Here is a 22,494-nt window from a genome sequence, read left to right as displayed (position 1 = left end):
TTTAGAAATGGGTGCCGCCCTATACACCACATGGCATTAGAGACCAGCTAATGTTTTGTTACAACTTTGTGAAAATGTTTTCATAGTAAGAAAGGTTCGATGCGTCTAATTTCGTCTCTTTAGATTACTGTGTGGTCCAAGGTCTATAAAAAGGAGATGGGCGCCGCCCTATAAACCACATGGCATTAGAGACCAGCTAATGTTTTGTTACAACTTTGTGAAAATGTTTTCACAGTCAGAAAGGTTCGATACGTCTAATTTCATCTCTTTAGACCACTTCCTAACGTAGGAATGTTTAACTCATCAGGAATTAGAAACGCAAATGTTGACGTCTGCTTGAATAAACCGGTTCAACAATGGTACAAGGCTTTCTTCTTTTCATGGACGATAAAATGTCCAGTGTTTACAGTACACGGCGGAGAAACAGCGACACTCAAAGATCACAAAAGCGCGCGTGTTTACGGTAGGTATTTTAATCCGTATCGCATGACGTACAATCACATGCCAATCACGTGATTTTGAGATGTCAAGGCGATGTGTGTCACGTGATTCGCTATCCTTGCTCTGATTGGTCAGAAGTGATGCACCTGTTATGCTTACTCAGCTCTCCATTTTGGATACTCACTATTTAAAAAAAACACTGTTAAGTTTTCCCTTTTGGTAATACACTACAATACCTGAAAGTATGAAAACTAAAACTATTTATTATTTAAAGGTATCCAATCCAATTTCAGGGCAGCAAAACTGAAAATATTCTGAATAAGGCAATCTTTGTGATATTGACACATACTGCTTCACATTAGCACATTTGAATCAGTATTTCATACTTTGGGCATTTAAAACTGCAGAAACAAGCCCCAAGATGAGTCTATTTTCTGGGTGGTACCCTAAAAATCCGCCTGGGGCCCTTCCAGTAACCATTTTCCGTCAGAATTTTGGGAATATGTGTTCCATGAGGGCCAATATACATTAGGATATAGAATATTGGCTTTGAAAAATCGTGTTTACAGGCCCTAAAAAAACTGTACTAGAAGCCTTTAATAAAGAGATCATTTTTTTCAAACAATTCTTTCAATTCATAGATTTTCAATCATACCTTTGTCCCCCCCCCCCCACCACACACACACAGACACACAGTACGCCATAACATGCTTAGGCGAGACTACCAGACGAAAATCGCCCCAGGCTTTTACCTTTCTTACATCGAAGCCACCAAAGTGGAAAATCGTATTATTATCTTAACAAATAGACTGCGAGAAATGATCCACTGAGCATATACTTACAGACAATCTGTTCCGGCAAGCATTCTCTGGGACACACATCACAAAAGGGTAGGGTAAGAAATCCCATAGGATAACACATGCACAATAACGTAATTATCGACAAGTTTCCGACTAGTAACATAATTACATCATGTTGTAAACACACAACAATAGTGCAGGGGGTGACTTTTGAAGCAACCATTGTAAGGCCACAGCAATTTAATTCGTTGGCTCTCGGATTTTTTCAGAAAGAATATGAAGCGACAGGGCCAAATAAAAATAAAAACAGGTCTAGGCATCCTATAGCCCCAAATGCTATGATAGGAGCCATGAAGTCAAGACAAAAGGCTGGGTTGATATTTAAACAATGAATTTTGAACGTTTAATCAAACCACTGCATTTATAGATAGAAAAACTGTAACAGCTAGGAAGAAAAGGACTTTCCTCAACTGTTGGAGGCGAAAATATGAGCATTTTTGAGTTGATTCAGAACCAAAATCTTTTTTTTTTTTGCTAATCAGAACAAAAAATGAAGAGGCGTATCCGAGAACCAACAAATTTAATTGGTGTGGCCTAAAGCGCGGTTTTGCCTTGTTAGCATTTCTTGACCTAGAAACGGACCAACTCCACAATGGTTTTTAATTTTTTGTTGACTCCAAACATATTGACAGAGATCTTTGTATATTCGTATACAAATTGACATGGTAATATATCGAAGGAATTCTTTATTGCTATAGTACAACTGTTCGTATGTACTAGTAGACGTGCTACAGCTTTTTGTTGACCTTGTCGTATCTATATATACTTTTTAAGGTCACCCAAAAGAAAATGGCGATCTCTATAGGTCCTTGATACCTTACATATTGCAGGTGTAGTATGGATAAGTCCATTGTTGGGGGAGGTAAGACTACCCGATCTCTGTTGGCCGGAACAACAGAAGAGTGTTTGCCTTTTGTGTGGCGCAAGGTGCCGTGTCACCCCCGTTGCTATGCGACAGACCGCGTTGCCTTTATTTGCATTCCGATAGGGCGCGCGAGAGGGCGGCGCAGTACTCCGTGAGCGAGACGCTCTTACACCGGCACGTTCCGGGTTTTCAGGCGGCCGCGGCGGCGTCCCTTCCCCGCTGACACTCCGACAAGGCCTCGCTGACAGACCAGGCTCGGCCACTCTTCGCTACAAACGCCGTAACAGGTACGTTTCACCAACGGTTAGACTACAAACCTCCGCAACATACTTGCTTGTCTTCTCGACCCGGCGTTACACGTACATAGAATCCAGTGGTATACAAAACGAGACATTGAAAAACGATATCAGTTCGCCCCTTCCCTCCATTCAACCCACAATACAGGCAATCTATTTTGGGAGAAAGTCTAGGCGATACGGCCGCCATGATTTGGTGATTTGTAAAGCTACCACCTGTATGTAATGTGACAGCAAGGCCATACCCCGCCACCGTTGTCATGTATTTATCACCTTTACCCACATAGCCGTAAGCTAGTCGCTTTATCGCTGACTTCAAAGATCACTAGTTATTTTCTAGGGCTCAGATAACCTACTCAACATATTCATTACTCTACCCAAGGCACCCCGGCGACAAAAAAACGGAACCCAGGCTACGGAAAACTGAAAAGAACCTCGAAAAACAAACAAAGCTAATTTTGGTCACACTTTTGTTATGCTGCATTGCGGCTGTCACTATTTGAACAAGGCGGCCGGGCGGTCTCACCAAGCAACTTGTTGTATTTGTAAGAGGCCCCCAAGAAACCAATATACCGCTCTTTGCTATGTACAATGTACTGTAGGTAAGTGTGTGTTTTAGTCACAATATCGACTGAGCATTGTACGGTTTATAAATCAATAATATACGCTGTCGAGACCGATTTAATAGTTGCCAACATGTGGGGTTGTGTGGCGTAACGGCAGAGCATTCGCGTTCAGAATCAAGAGGTCCATGGTTCGAATCCTTAGTTCCAATATCGACTGACCATTCTACTCTTCATAAATCAATAATATACGCTGGCGGGACCGATTTAATAGTTGCCAACATGCGGTGTTGTGTGGCGTAAGGGTAGAGCATTTGGTTCAGAAACAAGAGGTCCATGGTTCGAATCCTTAGTTCCAATATCGACTGACCATTTTACTCTTCATAAATCAATATTATACGCTGTCGAGACCGATTTAATAGTTGCCAACATGTGGGGTTGCGTGGCGTAATGGCAGAGCATACGCTTCAGAACCAAGAGGTCCATGGTTCGAATCCTTGGTGCCAGTATCGACCGACCATTTTACTCTTCATAAATCAATAATATACGCTGTCGAGACCGATTTAATTGTTGCCAACATGTGGGGTTGTGTGGCGTAACGACAGAGAATTCGGTTCAGAAGCAAGAGGTCCATGGTTCGAATCCTCAGTTCCAATATCGACTGACCATTTTACTCTTCATACGTATACATCAATATTACACGCTGTCGAGACCGAAATAATTGCCAACATGTGGGGTCGTGTGGCGTAACGACAGAGCATTAGGTTCAGAACCAAGAGGTCCATGGTTCGAATCCTGCCAAGATACCAAACTTGTGCCCTTGGGAAAGGTAGTTTACACGACTTTCCTCAATTCAGGTGGAAATGAGTATGTCAGAATGATTATCAAGATCGTGGGCATCAAAGGAAAACCATTTCTTTCACCCATTGGGTTGGGTGAAAGAAAAATTCCAGTGCAAAAAAGAAACCCCAATAAGAAAAAGTCTTAAAACAGGCCAAAAATAACCCAAAACCCAAACCTCTGCTTGGAGAGTAGTATCAAACATACTATCTTGTACACACGCCAGGCCATAGTTTCAAACAAACACAGAATACCACTGTCTTTATATCAAGTGTTGTCTTTAGTTCTTATCTTGTCTGACGAATTGTTGGGGGATGTTTTTTGTACAAAGAGACACGTGTCATAAACATACGAGTGTGGTTGCTTAGGTGATCAACCAACCCAAAACACCTGTTACGGGAAACTTGTGATGGGGCGCCATTTTATAAAGTATTGTTCACTGGTTCTTGAATTGACCGGAAACACTCTAAATACTCAAATCAGCTTAAGGTACTGTAAGAAATATTCAGTGAAAACGTCAAATTAATACTATACAACATTTGCATAAAATAAGACAGGGTTTACGGTAAAAAGTCACTCCCAACAGTCATAGGCATGTATGCACGAAGTACATGTAACTTATTAAAATGATAACAGACGTAGAAATATGCTCTATATTCGATATTGATTTTTGTTGCTATGTAAACCTTCTGCCCATCGATTTTTGTCAACTTGTGTTACGGAATACGTCTATAAAGTAACGTAGACTAATCTCCAAGCAGATCCTAGGGTCGGAAAAATAGAGTATCAAACTGGCCAGGCAGTATCCAATTGGCCAGTTTTCATGCACGTAGCGAAAAAAAACAAAAACAGGCCATATATAAAAAGCTAACGATCATTCCCCCACAACCTCTGCTTGGAGAGTAAACGTAGACTACACCACTGTCGCGACTAAGGTTATAGAATTCTTGTTGTTGTTTTTTTATTCCAACATTTCATGACTAGACATGGTGACAGCACACACAAATTTTGTCACCTTATTCCACCAATCAAGGGCACAAGATCGGTGGTTCCGAACCAAGAACACTGCTGTTACGCCACACGACCCCGCCTTTTTATTTATTTTTTATTATTCAATTTTTATTGCATCCTTTTTGTAGAACGATTGTTTCTATTCTGTAATGTGATTTTCATTTAGAACTAAAAGGCATGCACTTCACAACCGCCTATCAGCAAAATTGATAAAGTAAACGTAATCTTGATTTATATCTTATTTCTAAGGTTATTTCCTGGTCCGCCATATTCTACTTTATTGTTTGTTTGTGAAGCTGTTTTCGATACCACTAGATTTATAATGGTAGCGGAGACTTAATTAGAGGCGGTCTACTTTATGTTTATAGCGGTAATTAACTGTTTACACAGCCTGCAATAAAACGTGTTTAATAACACGTACAAATCTTCTTGTCTACAACAAAATTTGTTAACTGTAATTCACTTTATGTTCGCGGTAGCAAAAGTTCACGGTCTGAAAAAAATGGACATGTTCACGGAACTATGTATTCACGGTGGCAACAGGTGCAGGAAAAAGAAAGTCCAGGAATTATTTGTTAACTGTAATGATAATTTCACAGTACAGAAGTGACAGTGAAAACAGCGAACATAACAGTACAGTGAAAAAAATCAGGAATTACATTATCTATGAAAATGGACTTAATAAACTGACATTGAAAGTTGACAAAGACAAAATTGTTCACAGCTGAAATGTGAAGTTTACAGTAGCCTAGGTACATTCGTCTATTGGGAATTGTGTTCTATGGCGATGCAAATAAGGCCACAGCAAGTAATTTTTATGGATGACATCAGCGCGCGCATTAATTTTCACCTGATTTGGGAGAAAAGAAACAAGCAATTTTGTTGCCTTCTGACAGTGGTCCACATGCCGAAAATGGGCAAAGATGTCTGTTGCCATGCCGGAACGTGGATGGCAGATAAATATGAAGAGAGGAGACAAGACAAGGCTCTGATTTAATGTTTTGTTTCTTACTTTGATGCAGTGATATGTGATGCTGGTTGTGTGTATGTGATATTCCCACTGAATCAAAACCATTTGTACAATGATTGAGTCAAAATTTTAAAATGTGGGAACCTTATTTTTTCGGCCCGTCTGGTTTTTTCCGCCCGCTCGCATTAGATTTGGAGTCTGCGGAGGATGTCATCCATAAAATTTACTTGCTGTGGCCTAAGACTCGAGTGCTTGGACTTGTGGTATGTGCAAGCACCAAGCAACATAAATCAAATTTTCCACCAGTGGTCGTTTTCTTCTAGAAAGTTCTCTAGCTACAGGTGAATTCTATACGTCTGACCCTTGAAAAACAGCCTTCTGTGGGGGCCTACGAATTTTCCCGCTGCGGTGATTTTGTCTTGATAAATGATTTGTTTTTTCAGGACGTAGTTTCCTCGTGTTTGCAAAATAGACCAGAAATCCTAAAATAGCAAGCAAGACGTGCCAGACATAGCCTAGCACAGCAAAATTGATTGTCTTCGCCGTGTACATGTATATAGTGCTGCGTACCGGTTCACTGGACCGGTTCCTGACTTGTAAAAATGTTTAGGTTCAAGCCAAAAAAAATTAAAAGTCAAGAACCGATTCCGGACTTATTACAGAAAAAAAATTCACATACCCCTTTTCTTTCCAAATCACCTAAAACCTTCCATAAATTGCAAAATCTGTGCTGCAAAATGAAGAAAATATTGCCATCGGGCATCACCAAGTGTCGGCCTCCATGTTATGTGTTAAAGTTTTGCCCTAACAACATTGCAAGGTTGCCAACATGCAATTTTGTATATGCCATGGGTTTAGGTCCGGACTTACGAGTCTGGAACTGAACCTAAACCTCTGGACTTGAATCCGGACCTGAACCTAAATGTGGATTTAGGTACACAGCACTACATATGTATATGTAATTCGCGATCGGTGGAAAAAAATAGAAAATGAAAACACACAGAAAACATGCGGATATAAAAATGACTTCGCTTCCTTGTTTAGGTTTTTACGTATTCTAGCTTTGCGTTGCACAAGTCTTCGTGACAACGCATTTCTGTGGTGACTCCATTTCCTGAAAAAGAAAGGCTAGATAAAATCTAGACCACCAAATAGCAGATGTGGCTTGTTAATAAATTGTCCCCTGAGGCAAAACATTACGGAATATCCAGAGTTCAGAAGTGTTCTGAATGGAGTGGTGCCGAATCAGGTGCTCACGTTACAACCAGACATTCGCTGCATCGTTTAGCACAGAAAAGTTGTCGTTAGCCCACTACCAACCCACTCTAACACCCAAAACACTGTTTGTGCAGTCACCCTTAACACACACACTGTCTGCCCCTCTTAAGGGTGCTCCAAGATCGTACCACCCCCCTCAATAGCCCTTAAAGACACTCAGAGTTACTTTTGAGACAAAAACTACCGGAAAACGTCCGCATGCCTCTGTTAAAACGTTTCCAGCCTCCTGAAAAATTCGCGAAGCCGAAAAGTTTGGTTCCTATTTACCTAACCACATACATCGCACACTTGTACATAACTGTCATATCAGGGTCAATTCTAAGGTCGGTTTGAGACAAAAGAACTACATGAGAGATTATCAAACCATTCTGAAAATTTCCCACACTTGAAATTGTGAATTTTGGACGTTCTTTTGTTTCGTATGTGAGTCAAGTATTTACAAGTCTATGGTGTCTGGGTAAAAACACTCGAGCGTTCTAAATCTTTGTTTACAGAAGTATCGCTATGAAGTGGCCCAGTGCTTGGTACCCGCCAGCCTGGTATCCAGTCTGATCGTGGTCGGGGCCACAAGAGCTCTGTCCCGCCCGCCTCACATAGGTTTCCCGGTGTGTATTTCACGATAGATTGATTAGCCCTCCACCAAATCCCCAAGCATACTGTCTTATATTAGCGTAACACTCCTACCGGGACGGCCTGTTGCACTGGGCGGGGGAAGCCATTAGAGCCCCCGAAGACACAGCCTGCCTGAACACCCCAACACGTACCCCCAATCACGTAAGACTGGATACCAGGCTATGTACCCGCTTTTAGAACTATTTGCTCACATAAAGTCACTTTTGTTCAGGTAGATTAAGTTGGGCTAAGGCTCGTGCGAACCGCGCACTGGGCGAGACATAACACTTCCCAAGCTTTTATTGTAAACAGCAACAACAACATAACAACTAATTATTTGACAAAGGACAACGCTGTCCCATGTGAAAATTGAGAAAATAGGATTTGTGAAATGGTTTTAGCTTGTTTATCAATTTCGTTAACTAAGTTAGCAACGTCGTTTATAGAATTATGGTAAAGAATAGGTGTATTTGTCTATCTCCATAGAAACGACAAACGCAATGGTTTTTTCCCCTTTTTTGAAACAAAATTCATGTTTTTTTTTTTTAAATCTACGTTTATCCATACTTGGGTACTTTGTATACTCCGAAAATGTGTCTTTTTTTTCCTTACAAAAAACTAGTTCGCTTGTTGGCCTTTTTTGAAACAAAATCCATGTTTGTTTTTTTTAAATCCACGTTTATCCATACTTGAGTACTTTGTATACTCCAAAAATGTGTATTTTTTTCCTTACGAAAAAGACTAGTTTGTTGGTTGGCCTCTTAACACCAATATGTAAAAAAAAAAAGTACATACGTTGTGCAACAGATTTTGAGGCCTGAAACCTCATAACAAACGCTAACAAGAATTCGGAGATCTCATACCTCCGTATTTGACCTTAACATTTATTTATTTATTGGTTTTCCAACCACCAAACATACATATGCAGGGAAAGACAAGAGTCTCCCTGAAGTGGATAGTTTGTTACAATATAATCAAAACACATAATACAATACAATCAATGAACAATAAACAGCTTAAAGATAACAAAATTGGATGCAGATCGATACAGCATGGGATAGCTTATGAAACAGACTCATTGTACAGTTTTACCGCACAATGAACAAATGACCTTTTCAGTCGCTCAGTCCTGGCTTTTGGCACAGTGAAGGCACTGTCGTTCCGCAAGCATCTACCTGTAGCTGTGGACCGTTGGAGGGGCACTAGGTCATGTAGTGGGTGCTCAGGCTTTATCATAGCTGTGAACAGCTTCAAAGCGGCCGCTTCCCTCCTTTCTTTCAAAGAAGGGAGCTTTGGAACTGTTCGCTTTCCCCCGAGGGAGATGATGCGCACAGCGCGTTTTTGTACTCGTTCCATACTAGTGGACAGCTCGTCACTACAGCCAACGAGCAAAACATGACCATACTCTAGTATAGGGCGAATCAGCGACAGGCATTAGACAGAATCAGACATTTGTCTTCCTAAGACCTACCAACATACCAAATATCATTACAATCCATAAAGGCGTTCTGAAGTTATGCTGACCACAAAGTTGTGGAAACACACACAGACAAACAGACAGACGCGCCAAAAACAATACCTCCATTTTTAATGGAGGTAAAAATATCTACCCTACCACACAGAGAAAGCTGGCATTGTCAAGAGTGGCTATGTGTACTATTATATACCTCCCCACGAAGTCAATATTGCTAACATAGGGGCGAATAGAAATGGTATAGAAAATCTCAAAAGCCCGGCAACTCGAAAATATCACTAGGGATAAAATGAACAAAACATGGCACAAATCTCTAAGTAATTGGTTCTTTGTCAGAGAATGAAGTCATTGTTGAGTTGGTTATGAGGGTGTTACGCTTATAAGTAGACATTTTAATGGTGACATAGGGGGTATACGTAAAATCAGGTTTGTTTTGTACATAGTATGGTAGTCATGGCAGACTGGATATGTTTATAGAAACCACTGATTATCAGTCAGATACGTGCAGACCATGTATATACGGTAACTGTGCTGTAGTCATATACATGGAGAGATATCGGTCAGATACGTGCAGACCATGTATATACGGTATCATTGTGCTGTAGTCATATACACGGACATTGACTGTGTATGTTTTCGCCGTGAACGTGTTTTAAAAAAGGTATTTCTTTTCTTAAATTTTTGTCAGAATTGGCAGAATGGATATGTTTATAGAAACCACTGATTATCAGTCAGATACGTGCCGACCATGTATATACGGTATCATTGTGCTGTAGTCATATACATGTACATTGACTGTATATGTTTGCCGTGAACGTGTTTTGAAAAAGGTATATCTTTTCTTTAATTTTTGTCAGATTTGGCAGAATGGTTATGTTTATAGAAACCACTGATTATACGGTCAGATACGTGCAGACCATGTATATACGATATCATTATGCTGTAGTCATATACATATACATTGACTGTGTATGTATATGTTTGCCGTGAACGTGTTTTGAAAAAGGTATTTCGTTTCTTTTTTTTCTTTTTTGTCAGAATTGTTGCAACTAAGAGTGAGACTGGTAGATGTTTAGTTTTGCTGGCGTAAAATTGTATAGCAGGACTGTGGAGGAATGTATTATTCAAAATGCTGCATATTATTATAGATATCATATATTTTTTATCTGCTGAGTCTCCATGTTACAAGGTGACGTGTGGATTGTATACGTTTTAGTGTAGTGCGTTTGGTCAAAAACATATTTACAAAATGGGGTCGTGTGGCAGAGCGGCAGAGTGCTCGACCAAGCGGTCCCGGGTTCGAGTCCTGACATGCCACCGATCTTGTGCCCTTGGGAAATGTACTTAACACGACTTTCCTCACTTAACTCAAGTGAAAATGAGTATTGTCCTGTCCTGTATTTGTACTCTGTGCTGGTGGCGGCATAAAATAAGTTGATATAACTTGAGTGTGCCGTCGCCATTTTTGGTCATGAAATGTTGGAATAAAAAAAAATGTTTACAAAATGGCCACGAACCAGTACATTTCGTCAGCTAACACTCCACAATTCCGACATAAAGATTACCTAAGTCCACATACAGTTCATCCATTTCCGATTAACACTCAAAGATTAATTTTCATACGACTGGTGGAACGACTTAATATCTAACCACAGAATGGTACGTGTACTTTGGAAAGACCTTTGATACAACAATTTATCCGACATTGTTTACTCTCGTCGTATTTTAGGTCCACGGTGCACGAAAGGGTGTTTGAATTTGCCAAACACAAATGATCATTTCAACATTATGCAAGTTAAATACCTTGATAATTGAAAAACATTGTGTAAGGCGATGGTACTTGAATCTGTTGAAGAGAACGTTGACAAATAAGGTGCTATTGTTTACCTACCCAAGGAATGAAAAAAAAAAGAACAGCCCGTCATTCGTCTACGTATCATACCCATTGTTCGGCCGTCTGTTTTTTCTGGACTATCAATCAATAATTCACGCCTTCTAAATGTCAATATCTTTTGTGGGGATTCAATTTGAGCTCAAAGCTCAAGCATGTTTGCCGGTTAATACTGGTATCAGCTGCCAATTGACGTATACGTGCGTAGTTCTAAAGTCTTATGTAAAGCCGGCTAAGCGTAATATATACTATTGGTTAGCAGTAAACCGTGGGGTTGGGTCAGGCGAGGGATTTGTTCTTTGATCCTAGAGGCATATTATACGTTTACTCCGTGGAAACTGATCGGCCATTTTGTTCTTGTTCTTTTTGTGGCAGGTGGGATTCTTCTAGAGGCTTACACCGCTGGGGTCGGCACGGAAGAACAAACGACGTCACGGCCCGCTGAAACTAGGACATATCTGACGGAAAAACGTCAAAATCTGACGGAAAAACGTCAAAACCTGACGGAAAAACGTCCAAAATCTGACGGAAAAACGTCCAAATCTGACGGGAAAACGTCAAAATCTGACGGGAAAACGTCAAAATCTGACGGGAAAACGTCAAAATCTGACGGAAAAACCTCAAAATCTGACGGAAAAACCTCAAAATCCTTGCCTACTTGCGACCTTTACCAGACGATAGCAACTGCAGACGTAACAACAGTCTAATACTTAGCAACGCGTTTCCAAGATGGCGACTTTGTGACGACTGAGAAAAAAGTAGGAAAACAAACGCCAAGATGAGTCGACGGTCAGGCAGTAGCAGGAGGGACAAAGACAAGCCCCCTCCTCCAAAAGGACCGGGGTCAGTCATCAAATCTCTCCCCAGAACTGTTCTACAGTTCATGGACACTTCGGACGGACACATTCGCATGAACTTCTCAACCTGCAACATGAAGGCACTACCGGAGGAGGTGTGTGAAAACGAGGAGCTAGCGATGAAAACAAAATATCTGGACGCTCAGAATAACAGGCTACGCCGCCTGCCCAAAGGCATCGGCCGGCTGGAGTCTCTACGAAGCCTGGACGTCACCAACAACACCGTCCGCGCGATCCCGGGCTCCGTATCCAAGCTGAAGTACCTCACGTCAATCGAGGCCTCCACCAATCAAATCAAAAGCCTCCCAAAAACCATCCACAAGGCATCAGCTTTAACAACGGTCAACGCCTCGGGCAACAAGCTGAAAACGTTACCGAAGAACATCGGATCGTCTACGTCTATTACCTACATTGACGCTTCCAGTAACACCATCAAGACTCTACCGAAGAGCATTTACAAACTGCACTCGTCCGTCAACGTGTCCAATAATCAGCTACGGACACTGCCGGCGGTACTCGCGAAGGGAACGTGCTCCATCAATGTGATCGATGCTTCCCGCAACTTGATTCACACCCTTCCCGAAGGACTGGACAAGCTGCAGCGGTTGGTCTCGTTGAACCTCTCTCACAATCAACTGGACTGTATCCCTCCCACTATCGGCACTCTGAGGTATCTCGAGTTCTTGGACTTGTCGCACAACCAGTTAGACTTCCTCCCCGAGGACATCTGCAACCTCAGGCACTGCCTGGTCACCCTCCACGCCAGCCACAACCGCCTGACGCAACTTCCGGACCAGATCCACAACCTCAGGAAGATCCACGTGCTCGACTTCTCCGAGAACAAGTTGACGTCCCTCCCGGCGAAGTTCGGTAAGACGGATTCGGTGGTGAGTCTGGACTTGTCGCACAACCAGCTGAAGTCAGTAGACAGGCTGATAGGAATGGGGAAGCTGGAGAGTCTGAACGCGTCTCACAACATCCTAGCGTCGCTGCCAGAAGGCATAGGCACCCTGGTCTCCCTACGTGTCCTCGACGTCGCCCATAATGAAATCAAGGAGATGCCCGCGAAGATCGGAGGACTAAGACTCCTTAAGGTCGTGGACGTGTCGCACAACAAGCTGGAGACCCTTCCCGACACGCTCGGGGACGATCAGCTTCTGTCGCGGCTCAATGCTTCCCACAATGCCCTGGTCGCCCTCCCGACCAACATGCGGAAGTTGCGGACGCTGGACTCGCTAGACGTGTCCAGGAACAAGCTGGAAGCTCTGCCGGAGCCGTTCCACTTCCTACGGTCCTTGTCGTTCCTGGACGTGTCGGACAACAAACTGCCGGTCCTGACCGCACCACGGTCCCTCACGTGCCTCAAGGTTGCCGGCAATCCTCTCCGACTTCCCACGAGGGTAGCCGGAGACAACAAGTCGCTGATCGTTCGGATCGGCGACGACCTCCGAAGTCTGACCGAGCTCGACATCTCGAACATCGAGCTGACCACGCTGCCGACCACCATCTGTAATCTCCGCTTCCTGGAGAAGTTCAACGCGCGCAACAACAAGCTGAGCAGCCTACCGCCGAACTTCCACCGACTCCGCCAGCTGCAGCACCTGGACCTGGCGCACAACGAGCTCACTGCCCTCCCGCCGAAACTGGGGGACTTCGCCTACCTGTCCCACCTCGACACGTCCAACAACCAGGTCGACGAGTTCATGCCGTCTCTCGTGAAGCTGCGATCCTTGCAGTACCTCAACTTCTCCAACAACAAGCTGACGTCACTTCCGGACAACTTCGGCACGCTCAGCCAGCTAACGACGTTAGACTTGTCAGCCAATCAGCTTCCAGAGCTCCCCAACGACCGCATCGACATCCTGGCGTCTCTCCTGGTCCTGAACGCCTCCGGGAACCAAGTGACGGCCATCCCCATGGACATGCCGTACCTGTACCGCATACAGGTGCTCAACCTCTCGGCGAACGTCATCAAAGCTCTCCCAGGGGACATCTGGAGGATGAAGTCCCTCACGACCCTTGACCTGTCGGACAACATGCTGGAGGGTATCCCAGAATCCGTCACGAAGCTCCCGTCTATCAAGTCGGTGGACATCTCCAACAACAAGATCCGGAGTTTCCCGAAGACCATGGAGAAGCTCCGACAGAAGGCGTCAGTCAACACCTCCGACCAAGATCCCAACAAGAAAGAGCCTGAGACGCTCTTAGCCAAGAAACTCGAGGAAGAGAAGAAAGCAGAGAAGGCGAAACCAGGGAGTGCCGGCGGACGACCCAAGTCGGCGAAGCGCCCAGGTGCCAAGGCGGGTAAAGGGAAGAAGGGCGCGGCGGCGAAGAAAGAACCAAGCGCCAGCGTGAACATCGCGCTCACCGAGAACATGGGTACACAAGACACCGGTCCTCCTCAGGCGATGCCCGCGCCATTGGAAGCAACCGCATAGGCAGCCTCCAAATTATGACAACTATTGGTCTACAAATAGACCCAAAGTTAAATGAAATTTGCAATTAAACTTGTACAGGCCGACGTGAAGCTCGAATACTCAAGCCACGGAAGGTGACTGCCCGCTGCCATGTCTGCATGGTTTGGGACTACCTGTGGGAAACCATCCCCGGCCTCGTTTTGGTGTAAGTTCACGCTCGTTCTCGCCAGGCTGTGTGCTCTCGCGAGAGCACATTTCAAAATGGCGTCCGTATTTCGAAATGGGTCTATTGGAAGGTTGGTACTACTGGGTCCATGTCGCAAATCAGAACCCAAGAAACTTTGATTCAACACCGAGCACACATGGACAGTTGGTTTGATACAATTTTCAGAAAATCCATTCTGAGATTTCAAGCGATACGAAAAGTATACTCATATGATCAGTGGGGCATCAAACTTGTGAATGTACAAAGCAGTACCAGCAAAATGACTAATTAGAATTCAAACAAGTGGCTCAGAACTTTGTATTTGGGTTAGATAATTCTATACAAATCAAGATTTCTTGGTGACAAATGTATCTTAACTAATCAAGAATGCATTGTTAACCATATTTCAACTAGAAATTCAGACTGTAAAGCTATTTTGTGTTCACCGACAATATATAAAAAGATATAAAAAAAGTGTAAAGCTAACTCATGATTGAAAACCACAAAGTTATATTTCTATGTTAAGATTTATCACAAGGTTGTCTTTTTAATTTCAACAAATCTTGACTAAACGAGGCTGCTCCTTTTAAAAGATATACCACCAATGCAGTGACAATGAGAGTGCAATGTCTATGTAAATATATCGTAAATATCTAAATGTTTCTTTTATCAATTGTAGCTTTCTTTATATACATGTAGTGTGTGTAACTTGTCGGCTTGCTGTGAATTGTGCAATCGCTTAGACATTTCAGGAAATCTGTTGTTACTTTTTCTTGAGTTTTTTTTCTAAAACAATTTTTAAAAAATACATCTTTAACAATACTAAAGATGTAAAATACAAAGAGCTTGGACATAAAGGTCATTTGGACCAATTTCGAGTATTGGAGCCACTTCGTTCAAAGTTTGTTGTTTTGCGAGATTGTATTGTACAAATTTGTACTGCAAGCCACATCATTGAAGCCTGTATGCAAATTAGCTTGTATGTAAATACAGACCATGCATGCAAATGAGATTAAGTCTTGTTCACCTTAAAAAAATTGTTTTGTACAATAAAGACGTGCCAATTTGCATGACAGTTGCATGTACCAACTGTGTCATTCTATTTATTTATTTTATTTTCGTCATTTTTATACAGGGTGGCCCATTAAGTGATTATGTACTTCTTTTCAATGGGGCCCTGTTTTACACAACAAAACACAACAGTCACATAGAAATAGTAAAATTTTGATACAATAAATAATGATAATGGAAATAATAATAAAGAAAAAACAGTAACTAACCAAAAACATTAATAAATAACAATATGATAACAAAAAGTACAAATTATCCAGTCCAGTTATTTTCTTCAGTTAGTTTTTAGATTTTATTATTCTTTACGTATTGAAACACAGAAATCATAGAAGTGGAAAATGGATTTTTGTGTAGTTTTAATCACACAGATTCATTTGTATGCCATATATACTATAACTTTTTATGAGATACAAGATACACACATTTGTATAGACAACGTGCCCCGTACTTTTACCCTACATCCCCATCGAGATCATTCAATTTAGGCCACACCAATTTAATTTATTGGTTTTCGGATTCGCCTCTTCATTTTTTTCTGATTTGCAACAAAAAAAAGATTCTGGTTCTGAATCAATTAACTTGAATATGCTCATATTTTGCCTCCAACAGTTGAGGAAAGTCCTTTTCTTCCTAGTTGTTACAGTTTTTCCATCTCATCTCCATTGAATGCAGTGGTTTGATTAAAAGTTCAAAATGCATTCTTTAAATATTAACCCAGAATTTTGTGTTGACGTCATGACTCCTATCGTAGCATTTGGGGCTATAACAGGATGCCTAGTCTTGTTTTTATTTTTTTCGCCCAGTCGCTTCATATTTTTTCTAAAAAAAAAAACAACAATCGAGAAGCAACAATTTAAATTGGTGTGGCCTTAGTACATAAAATAAATGCATCGAACTGACAGCTGTCTACCTAAATACGGTGCTGATTTGTATCTACTGAAAGTTCGTCAGATAATGTCTGGCTTGTTTCGGCCACCACCGCATCGTTGTTGTTGTTGTTGACAGGGCGTCTCTTCGGGTTCCTATTAGAACTAATGGTAAACATGTCGACGTCATCTCACAAAACAATACTGAAAGTACATAACGTTAAACAAATAAATCACAGTGTGACAATTTCTAAAACAATTTTACGAAAATGCATACATATTGTAGAAATTATTCAAATGTAGATGTTATATTATGTCAATTTCGTTGTTGCAACGTTAAGAATTGTAAAATCAACGAACGAAAGTCATAACTGGCAATGTAGGGGAGCCACCTAGCGGAATAAGTAAGTCTAGCACGTAAGTGAACTTTATCTGGTTTAGTCTATGTAGAACTACTAGTACATTATCGAAACTCACCTCCTCGCTGGTGAAAACTTGGAGCAGCACACCGGTCCCGTCGTCCGCCTCACCATCTACAGTCACCATGGGCCTCCCTATACTACTTCCGGCACAAACAAGGAAGCACATCGCCGCTCCCAGTCCGTGCGACAACCAGTTACTCTCCCAGGGCTGGTCGTACAGTATGTAGCAGTCGTATAAACCCCATAACCCCCTCCATACGTTATTTACAGCAAAATTCACCACAAGTCCGTACGTGTCTTCTATGGCCAGTCTTTTGGCCAACTCTAGTTTTCCTCCTCTTAAACTTTTGGAGGCTCTGTATAGGGGAAACTGGATGATGGATACCAGGAGGAAAAGGGTGTATCCTACCCCTAGAGAGACCCACGAGGACAAACAGGGGTTTTCTGGGAATATGGTATAGTCGAGAAAACTCCACGTCCCCGCCCAGTTCTGTACCGTGATCAGGTCGACGACGAATAGCGAGAACACGACGTCCAGGACGAACTTTCCCGAAGAACAGCGCTCGGCAATCTCCGTGTGAAATCGGAGCGGGATTCGGAAAGGCTTCGGATCGAAGTCGAAGGAAACTCCCACAGGACACGCCCTCCCTTGCACGACCGTACGTAAAAATATCATAATCACAAACGCAAGGATTGCCCGTATGCCTTGTCCAATAATATTATCCATGTGTGGCATAAGGTACACTGGTAGGTCCCAGAAAGCGACCCACTGGGCCACCACTGCTATTGCAACCATGTAGAAATACACGCCAGCAAACAGTCTATACAGGACGTAACTTTTGCCCTTTGTCCAACGTCCTAGCCTCGTGATGTGGTGCTGTAGGAGTCCCACAAGTAGAATAACGGGGCTGCCAATAGCGAGAGACAGCCAGGGTCTAAAAGAATCATCTCCGGGGAGATACCCCTCCAGGAGGTTAAATGTTCCCCTCCAGAACAGCAAGACAGAAGGGGTGATGATGAAGCTCACAAGGACGAAGTGTGCAACACAGCGGATAGCTGACGGTCTTGTTCTTGGTACACGGACCTCTTCTGAAATACAAAAACACAACTGTTACTGATGTAAGGTGTACGTTATAGTTGCAGAAGGTATGTTTCAAAACTACTCTAAGTGCCTTGTCCTCTTTGAAGGACACAGACAGAACGAAAAGAACATACAATAGAAATGCTAGCCTCCATAGCATGCCAAAAACTGGTAGTTTGGGGGGGTCTTCAGGGTCTTTGGGAGCTTTTATGTGCTGTTTTCTGATTGCATATAGACAACATAGCCGGCCTGGTTGAATTACCTCCGTTTTTTTTTAACTGGGCTAGTCAGAAAACAGCCGAAGACCACCAAACCCCCAGTTCTAGAAGCCTGCTACGGAGGCTATAGAAATGCGTCATATTGTTTCCGATAGAGTCATAGACGTCACAAAATTCAGATAAGAAAACCAAAAATAACGTTTATTTACTAGAAAAAACTACATTTCTAATTGTAAAAATGCTGACACAAATTCTCTGTTTTTTATGTGAATGAGCTCAGATATATTCTCTATTTAGCCTTCGTGTTTTCTTCATGAGTTCATAAACAAACAAGCAAAGGAACAAACAAACAACTGGACAAGTATGCAAAAAACTTACCAGGGTCCAACATAGGTTCTGTGTCGGGAGAGTCCGCCATTTTTTCTGCCTGTTTTCAGACTACAGTAAGTTGCCACAGTACAACTACGGTAGCCTTAGCACAGTTCAGACTACTATGCACTGGCATGTGCCTTTCTGGAAAAACCTGTCATGCAGACGACCTATTTTTGTGTCCAAGCGACGGAGCGGGTAGCCTGGTATCCAGTCTGATCGTGGTCGGGGCCGCAAGAGCTCTGTCCCGCCCGCCTCACATAGATTTCCCGGTGTGTAGTTCACGAGAGATTGATTAGTCCTCCACGTGTTGGGGGAAAACCAAATCCCCAAGCATACTGTCACTTATTACCGTAACACTCCTAACGGGCGGCCTGTTGCACTGGGCGGGGGAAGCTATTAGAGCCCCCGAAGGCATAACCTGCATGAACACCCCAATACCCCCAATCACGTAAGACTGGATACCAGACTACTGTCCGCTGGCATGTGCCTTTCTGGAAAAACCTGTCTCGCAAACGACCTATTTTTGTGTCCAGGGACGTCCACGCAAATTGACACAAAACTAAAACAACATTGCAGCTTTATGATACAATTTTTAAAAAGGCTGAATTAAGCAGTTTCAGGGAACACACAACTGCACAAAATCTCATCAATGTTTACAAACATAACCAAACTGAATAACAAGGATATGTACACATATACAAACAGTAGTCGGGTGATTACACATTAGACAAAGCATTGTTCATGAGTTTTGACAGGTATTGAATGGCACTGTGCCTGTACCTCTCAGATCTTATAGAGGGTAGGCTAAGCTGGACCCCCCCCCCTCTTTTAAGTCCCTATTGTGTACTAGTACTTCATTTGGGGGGGGGGGGTAGTCAAGGTCGAAACGTTGGTGAATTTGGTGAAGTTGGAGGGATTGTAGAGTGGTATCATATATTAGGCCATGGATGTACTAGCTATAGTATACAGTATAATTTACTGGAGGAAAAATCACAAGCTTACTTGTATGCTATTCCTAGGATATCAACAATTATACAATTCTGTGCATTTGTCCAGATCTGCATGATGTATTTCATTGTTTTATCTAATTAATACTAGTAGCACGAATTCATGCATAAAATCTTAGAATAAATTCATGTAACAGTACAGACTCCATACAATGCTGTCAGCTTTGACACCAACTTCATCAAACAATATGTTTGATGAATGCAGCTTATACTTACGTTACGTACAAAATGTTTTATGTTCCTGTTAAATTCTGTAAAACTTACTAAAAGAGATAAAGTACACATTATGCATTTGTTGCTGCGTCACCTAGCGAAGGTTTTGAGAAATGCAAGCAAATTTTTCTAATTTTTTATTTGCTTTGGTATTGCTAATCAAGCAATGGGCATCAAGTTTTTCATTATTATCATAACAATATTTTTGTAAAATTCTGCCACAAATGTCAGATTTCCTACAAAAAGTCATCGTGTGGTACGGAGATGTTGATTAGATCAAGTATTCGCTGTTGGAACTTCTGATGTGGTCTGCTGCAGTTCCTTGTCTATCCGCAAGGTCTGAATCGGGCGTACGGTCGTTAGATTTTCTACTCCCTCCTGCATCGAAGGTTCTAACCGTTACTAAACTTTCGATGTCGTCATCTTCACGTTTTCTTAGGTGCTTCAGACAAGGCAGCCTCTCGTGGCCCTGAAGAATAAAACAACAATGAATCAAAAGAAAGAATGAATGAATGAAAGAAAGAAAGAAAGAAAGAAAGAAAGAAAGAAAGAAAGAAAGAAAGAAAGAAAGAAAGAAAGAAAGAAAGAAAGAAAGAAAGAAAGAAAGAAAGAAAGAAAGAAAGAAAGAAAGAAAGAAAGAAAGAAAGAAAGAAAACATTCTGCTTCCTTTATTTCAGGAACAACCGTAGATGTCCTTTGGCAATAGTCGCTACATATGGTTATGTCAATATCCAAATAACCTGTATTTTGCTCAGTCGGAAAGCTAGGACGGTGGCAGATATCGACTTCTGATAACCTTTGACCCAATCGTGACGTCACGTATCCCGAAGATCAGTGCGCGTCAGGAAATTAAGCCATTTTCCTTATGGCGACCGAAAAGCACTGTGAAAATTTGGTCAACCTTTCTTTGCGTTTGATAACAGTAAGTAAATATATAATCAGACAGGAGTATAAATCCCTCCAACGATAAAATTGCAACATGATGTAACCCAGCACTAGTTACCACGGTGAGAGACGTCAACAAATCAGGTCATTGGCCAGGTCAGAGGTCAGTGTTTGAAACAGAAGAAGATGAAGAAGAAGCGTAGCAAAAACAATATGTTTTCCTTCGGTAAACATAAAAACTGTAGGCTTATGTCTGACCTCCGCGTAGGTGCTGAGTAGAATCGCCGTCCCGTCATTTTCTTCTCCGTCCACGGCGAGCCCTACACCGCCTAGCGTCCTCCCGGCACAGACCAAGCAGCAAATCAGCGCGCCGAACCCGTGACTCAGCCAGGCGCTGAGCCTGGGCTGGTCCGGCAGGAGGTAACAGTCATACAGATCCCACAGTCCCCTCCAACTGTTGATCACGCCGAAGTTCACCAAAAACAGAAACGCGTTTTCCAGGGCAAGCCTTTTCCAGAATTCCCGCTTCGCGCCGAGCAGATTCCTGGAAGCTTTGTGTACGGGAAACTGGAGGAAGGTCGTGACGAGATGTATGACGTAGCCTATGCCAAAGGATAACCAATAGGAGAAGCAAGGGTCTTCCGGGAACATCAACACATCCAGAAGCCCCCAGTACCCCGCCCAATATGCTAATGAGATCAGGTCAGCGATGAACACCGAGAAGAAGACGTCCAGCGCGAACCTCCACGAGAATCGCTCGGCTGTGTCCGTGCGGAATCGGAGCGGGACTCGGAAGGGATCGGGCTCGAAGTCGACGGTTACCGAAGCCGGGCAGCCGCCGCCGTTTGAAAAGATTCGAAACCCCATCATTAAACCCGTTCCTACAACAGCGGTCAGGCCGTACCCAAGTACGCTGACCCACTCAGGGAAATAGAACGTAGGTAGGTTCCAAAATCCGCGCCACTGTGCCACAGAAGCAGACGCTACCACGTACACGTACACCACCAAATACAGGTGATGCCAGCCTTGGTTTTTACCGTGAAGCCAGCGCCCCAGCCTTCGGGCGGGGTGCTGCAGCAGCCCGGCTAGTAGGAGAACCGGGCTGCCGATGGCGAGGGACAGCCAGGAGCTCGTGATGATGTCTCCTGGGAAGTACTCGTACATGAGGTTCCAGGTTCCCCGCCAGAACAGGTTGACAGCCGGGGTGATGATGAGTATGATGACCATGAAGTCACTGACACCGTCACAGACCGCCCTTCCTGCTCCGGGCCTAGTATTAACCCGTGGGGTACCCGGCATTATTCACTGTTTCTGGAAGTATGAATAGATGATTTACAACAGATTAAAATGAATAAAATTTCAGCACAAATCTACCAGGGGGTCATTAAAACATGTAAAGTTATCAGAGAGAACTGTTTATTTGAGTGCACTATAACCTTTGAGCATTCCGATTGATAAGGATATGCACTTAACAAAATCAACAAGCTCTAGTAAACAAGTTGTATTGAATAAATGAATTTAGTAAAAATCGTGGACTAACTACTAATAACTATAGCATGAATAAAAAAACAAAAAGCAGATCTCACAAACAAGGAAAGTTTCAACATGGCTACAGAAATCTGGTCCCTGTAAGTAGTGTAAGGCTAGCCTCCTTCGCAGTCTTGTTGGGCGTCGGTGTTATTTTTTCTCTGAGCGACGCGAGTAATATGCGACCGCGAGGGACGATTTGCTGCCGAGGGAGTTTTTGCCACGGAGAGAAGGTTTCGCGCTCCAACATTC

At 42.8% G+C, this 22,494-nt stretch overlaps 2 protein-coding genes across 2 annotated transcripts; one reads left to right on the top strand and one right to left on the bottom strand.

Moving 5' to 3' along the window:
* The first annotated feature begins 11,721 nt into the window (after window positions 1–11,721).
* Window positions 11,722–15,120, top strand: LOC109479569 (leucine-rich repeat protein lrrA-like). The gene has a single exon (XM_019781562.1). It carries the CDS (start codon window positions 11,880–11,882, stop codon window positions 14,394–14,396), a length of 2,517 nt encoding a protein of 838 aa, XP_019637121.1. The 5' UTR covers window positions 11,722–11,879; the 3' UTR covers window positions 14,397–15,120.
* Window positions 15,121–16,636: 1,516 nt separating this feature from the next.
* LOC109479285 lies at window positions 16,637–22,014 on the bottom strand. Its single transcript, XM_019781242.1, has 5 exons — window positions 20,974–22,014; window positions 19,081–19,086; window positions 18,617–18,665; window positions 16,995–18,028; window positions 16,637–16,682 (listed from the first exon to the last, which is right to left on the bottom strand). The coding sequence occupies exons 1-5, from the start codon at window positions 22,012–22,014 to the stop codon at window positions 16,677–16,679; spliced, it is 2,136 nt and encodes a 711-aa protein (XP_019636801.1). The 3' UTR covers window positions 16,637–16,676.
* Window positions 22,015–22,494: the final 480 nt, after the last annotated feature.

This window comes from Branchiostoma belcheri, unplaced genomic scaffold, assembly GCF_001625305.1.
Source record: "Branchiostoma belcheri isolate BF01 breed outbred unplaced genomic scaffold, Haploidv18h27 scaffold107, whole genome shotgun sequence".
In the NCBI taxonomy this organism is placed as follows: domain Eukaryota; kingdom Metazoa; phylum Chordata; class Leptocardii; order Amphioxiformes; family Branchiostomatidae; genus Branchiostoma; species Branchiostoma belcheri.
Note: the sequence above shows the minus strand (reverse complement) of the source record. Positions and strands in the feature narration are given on the sequence as shown.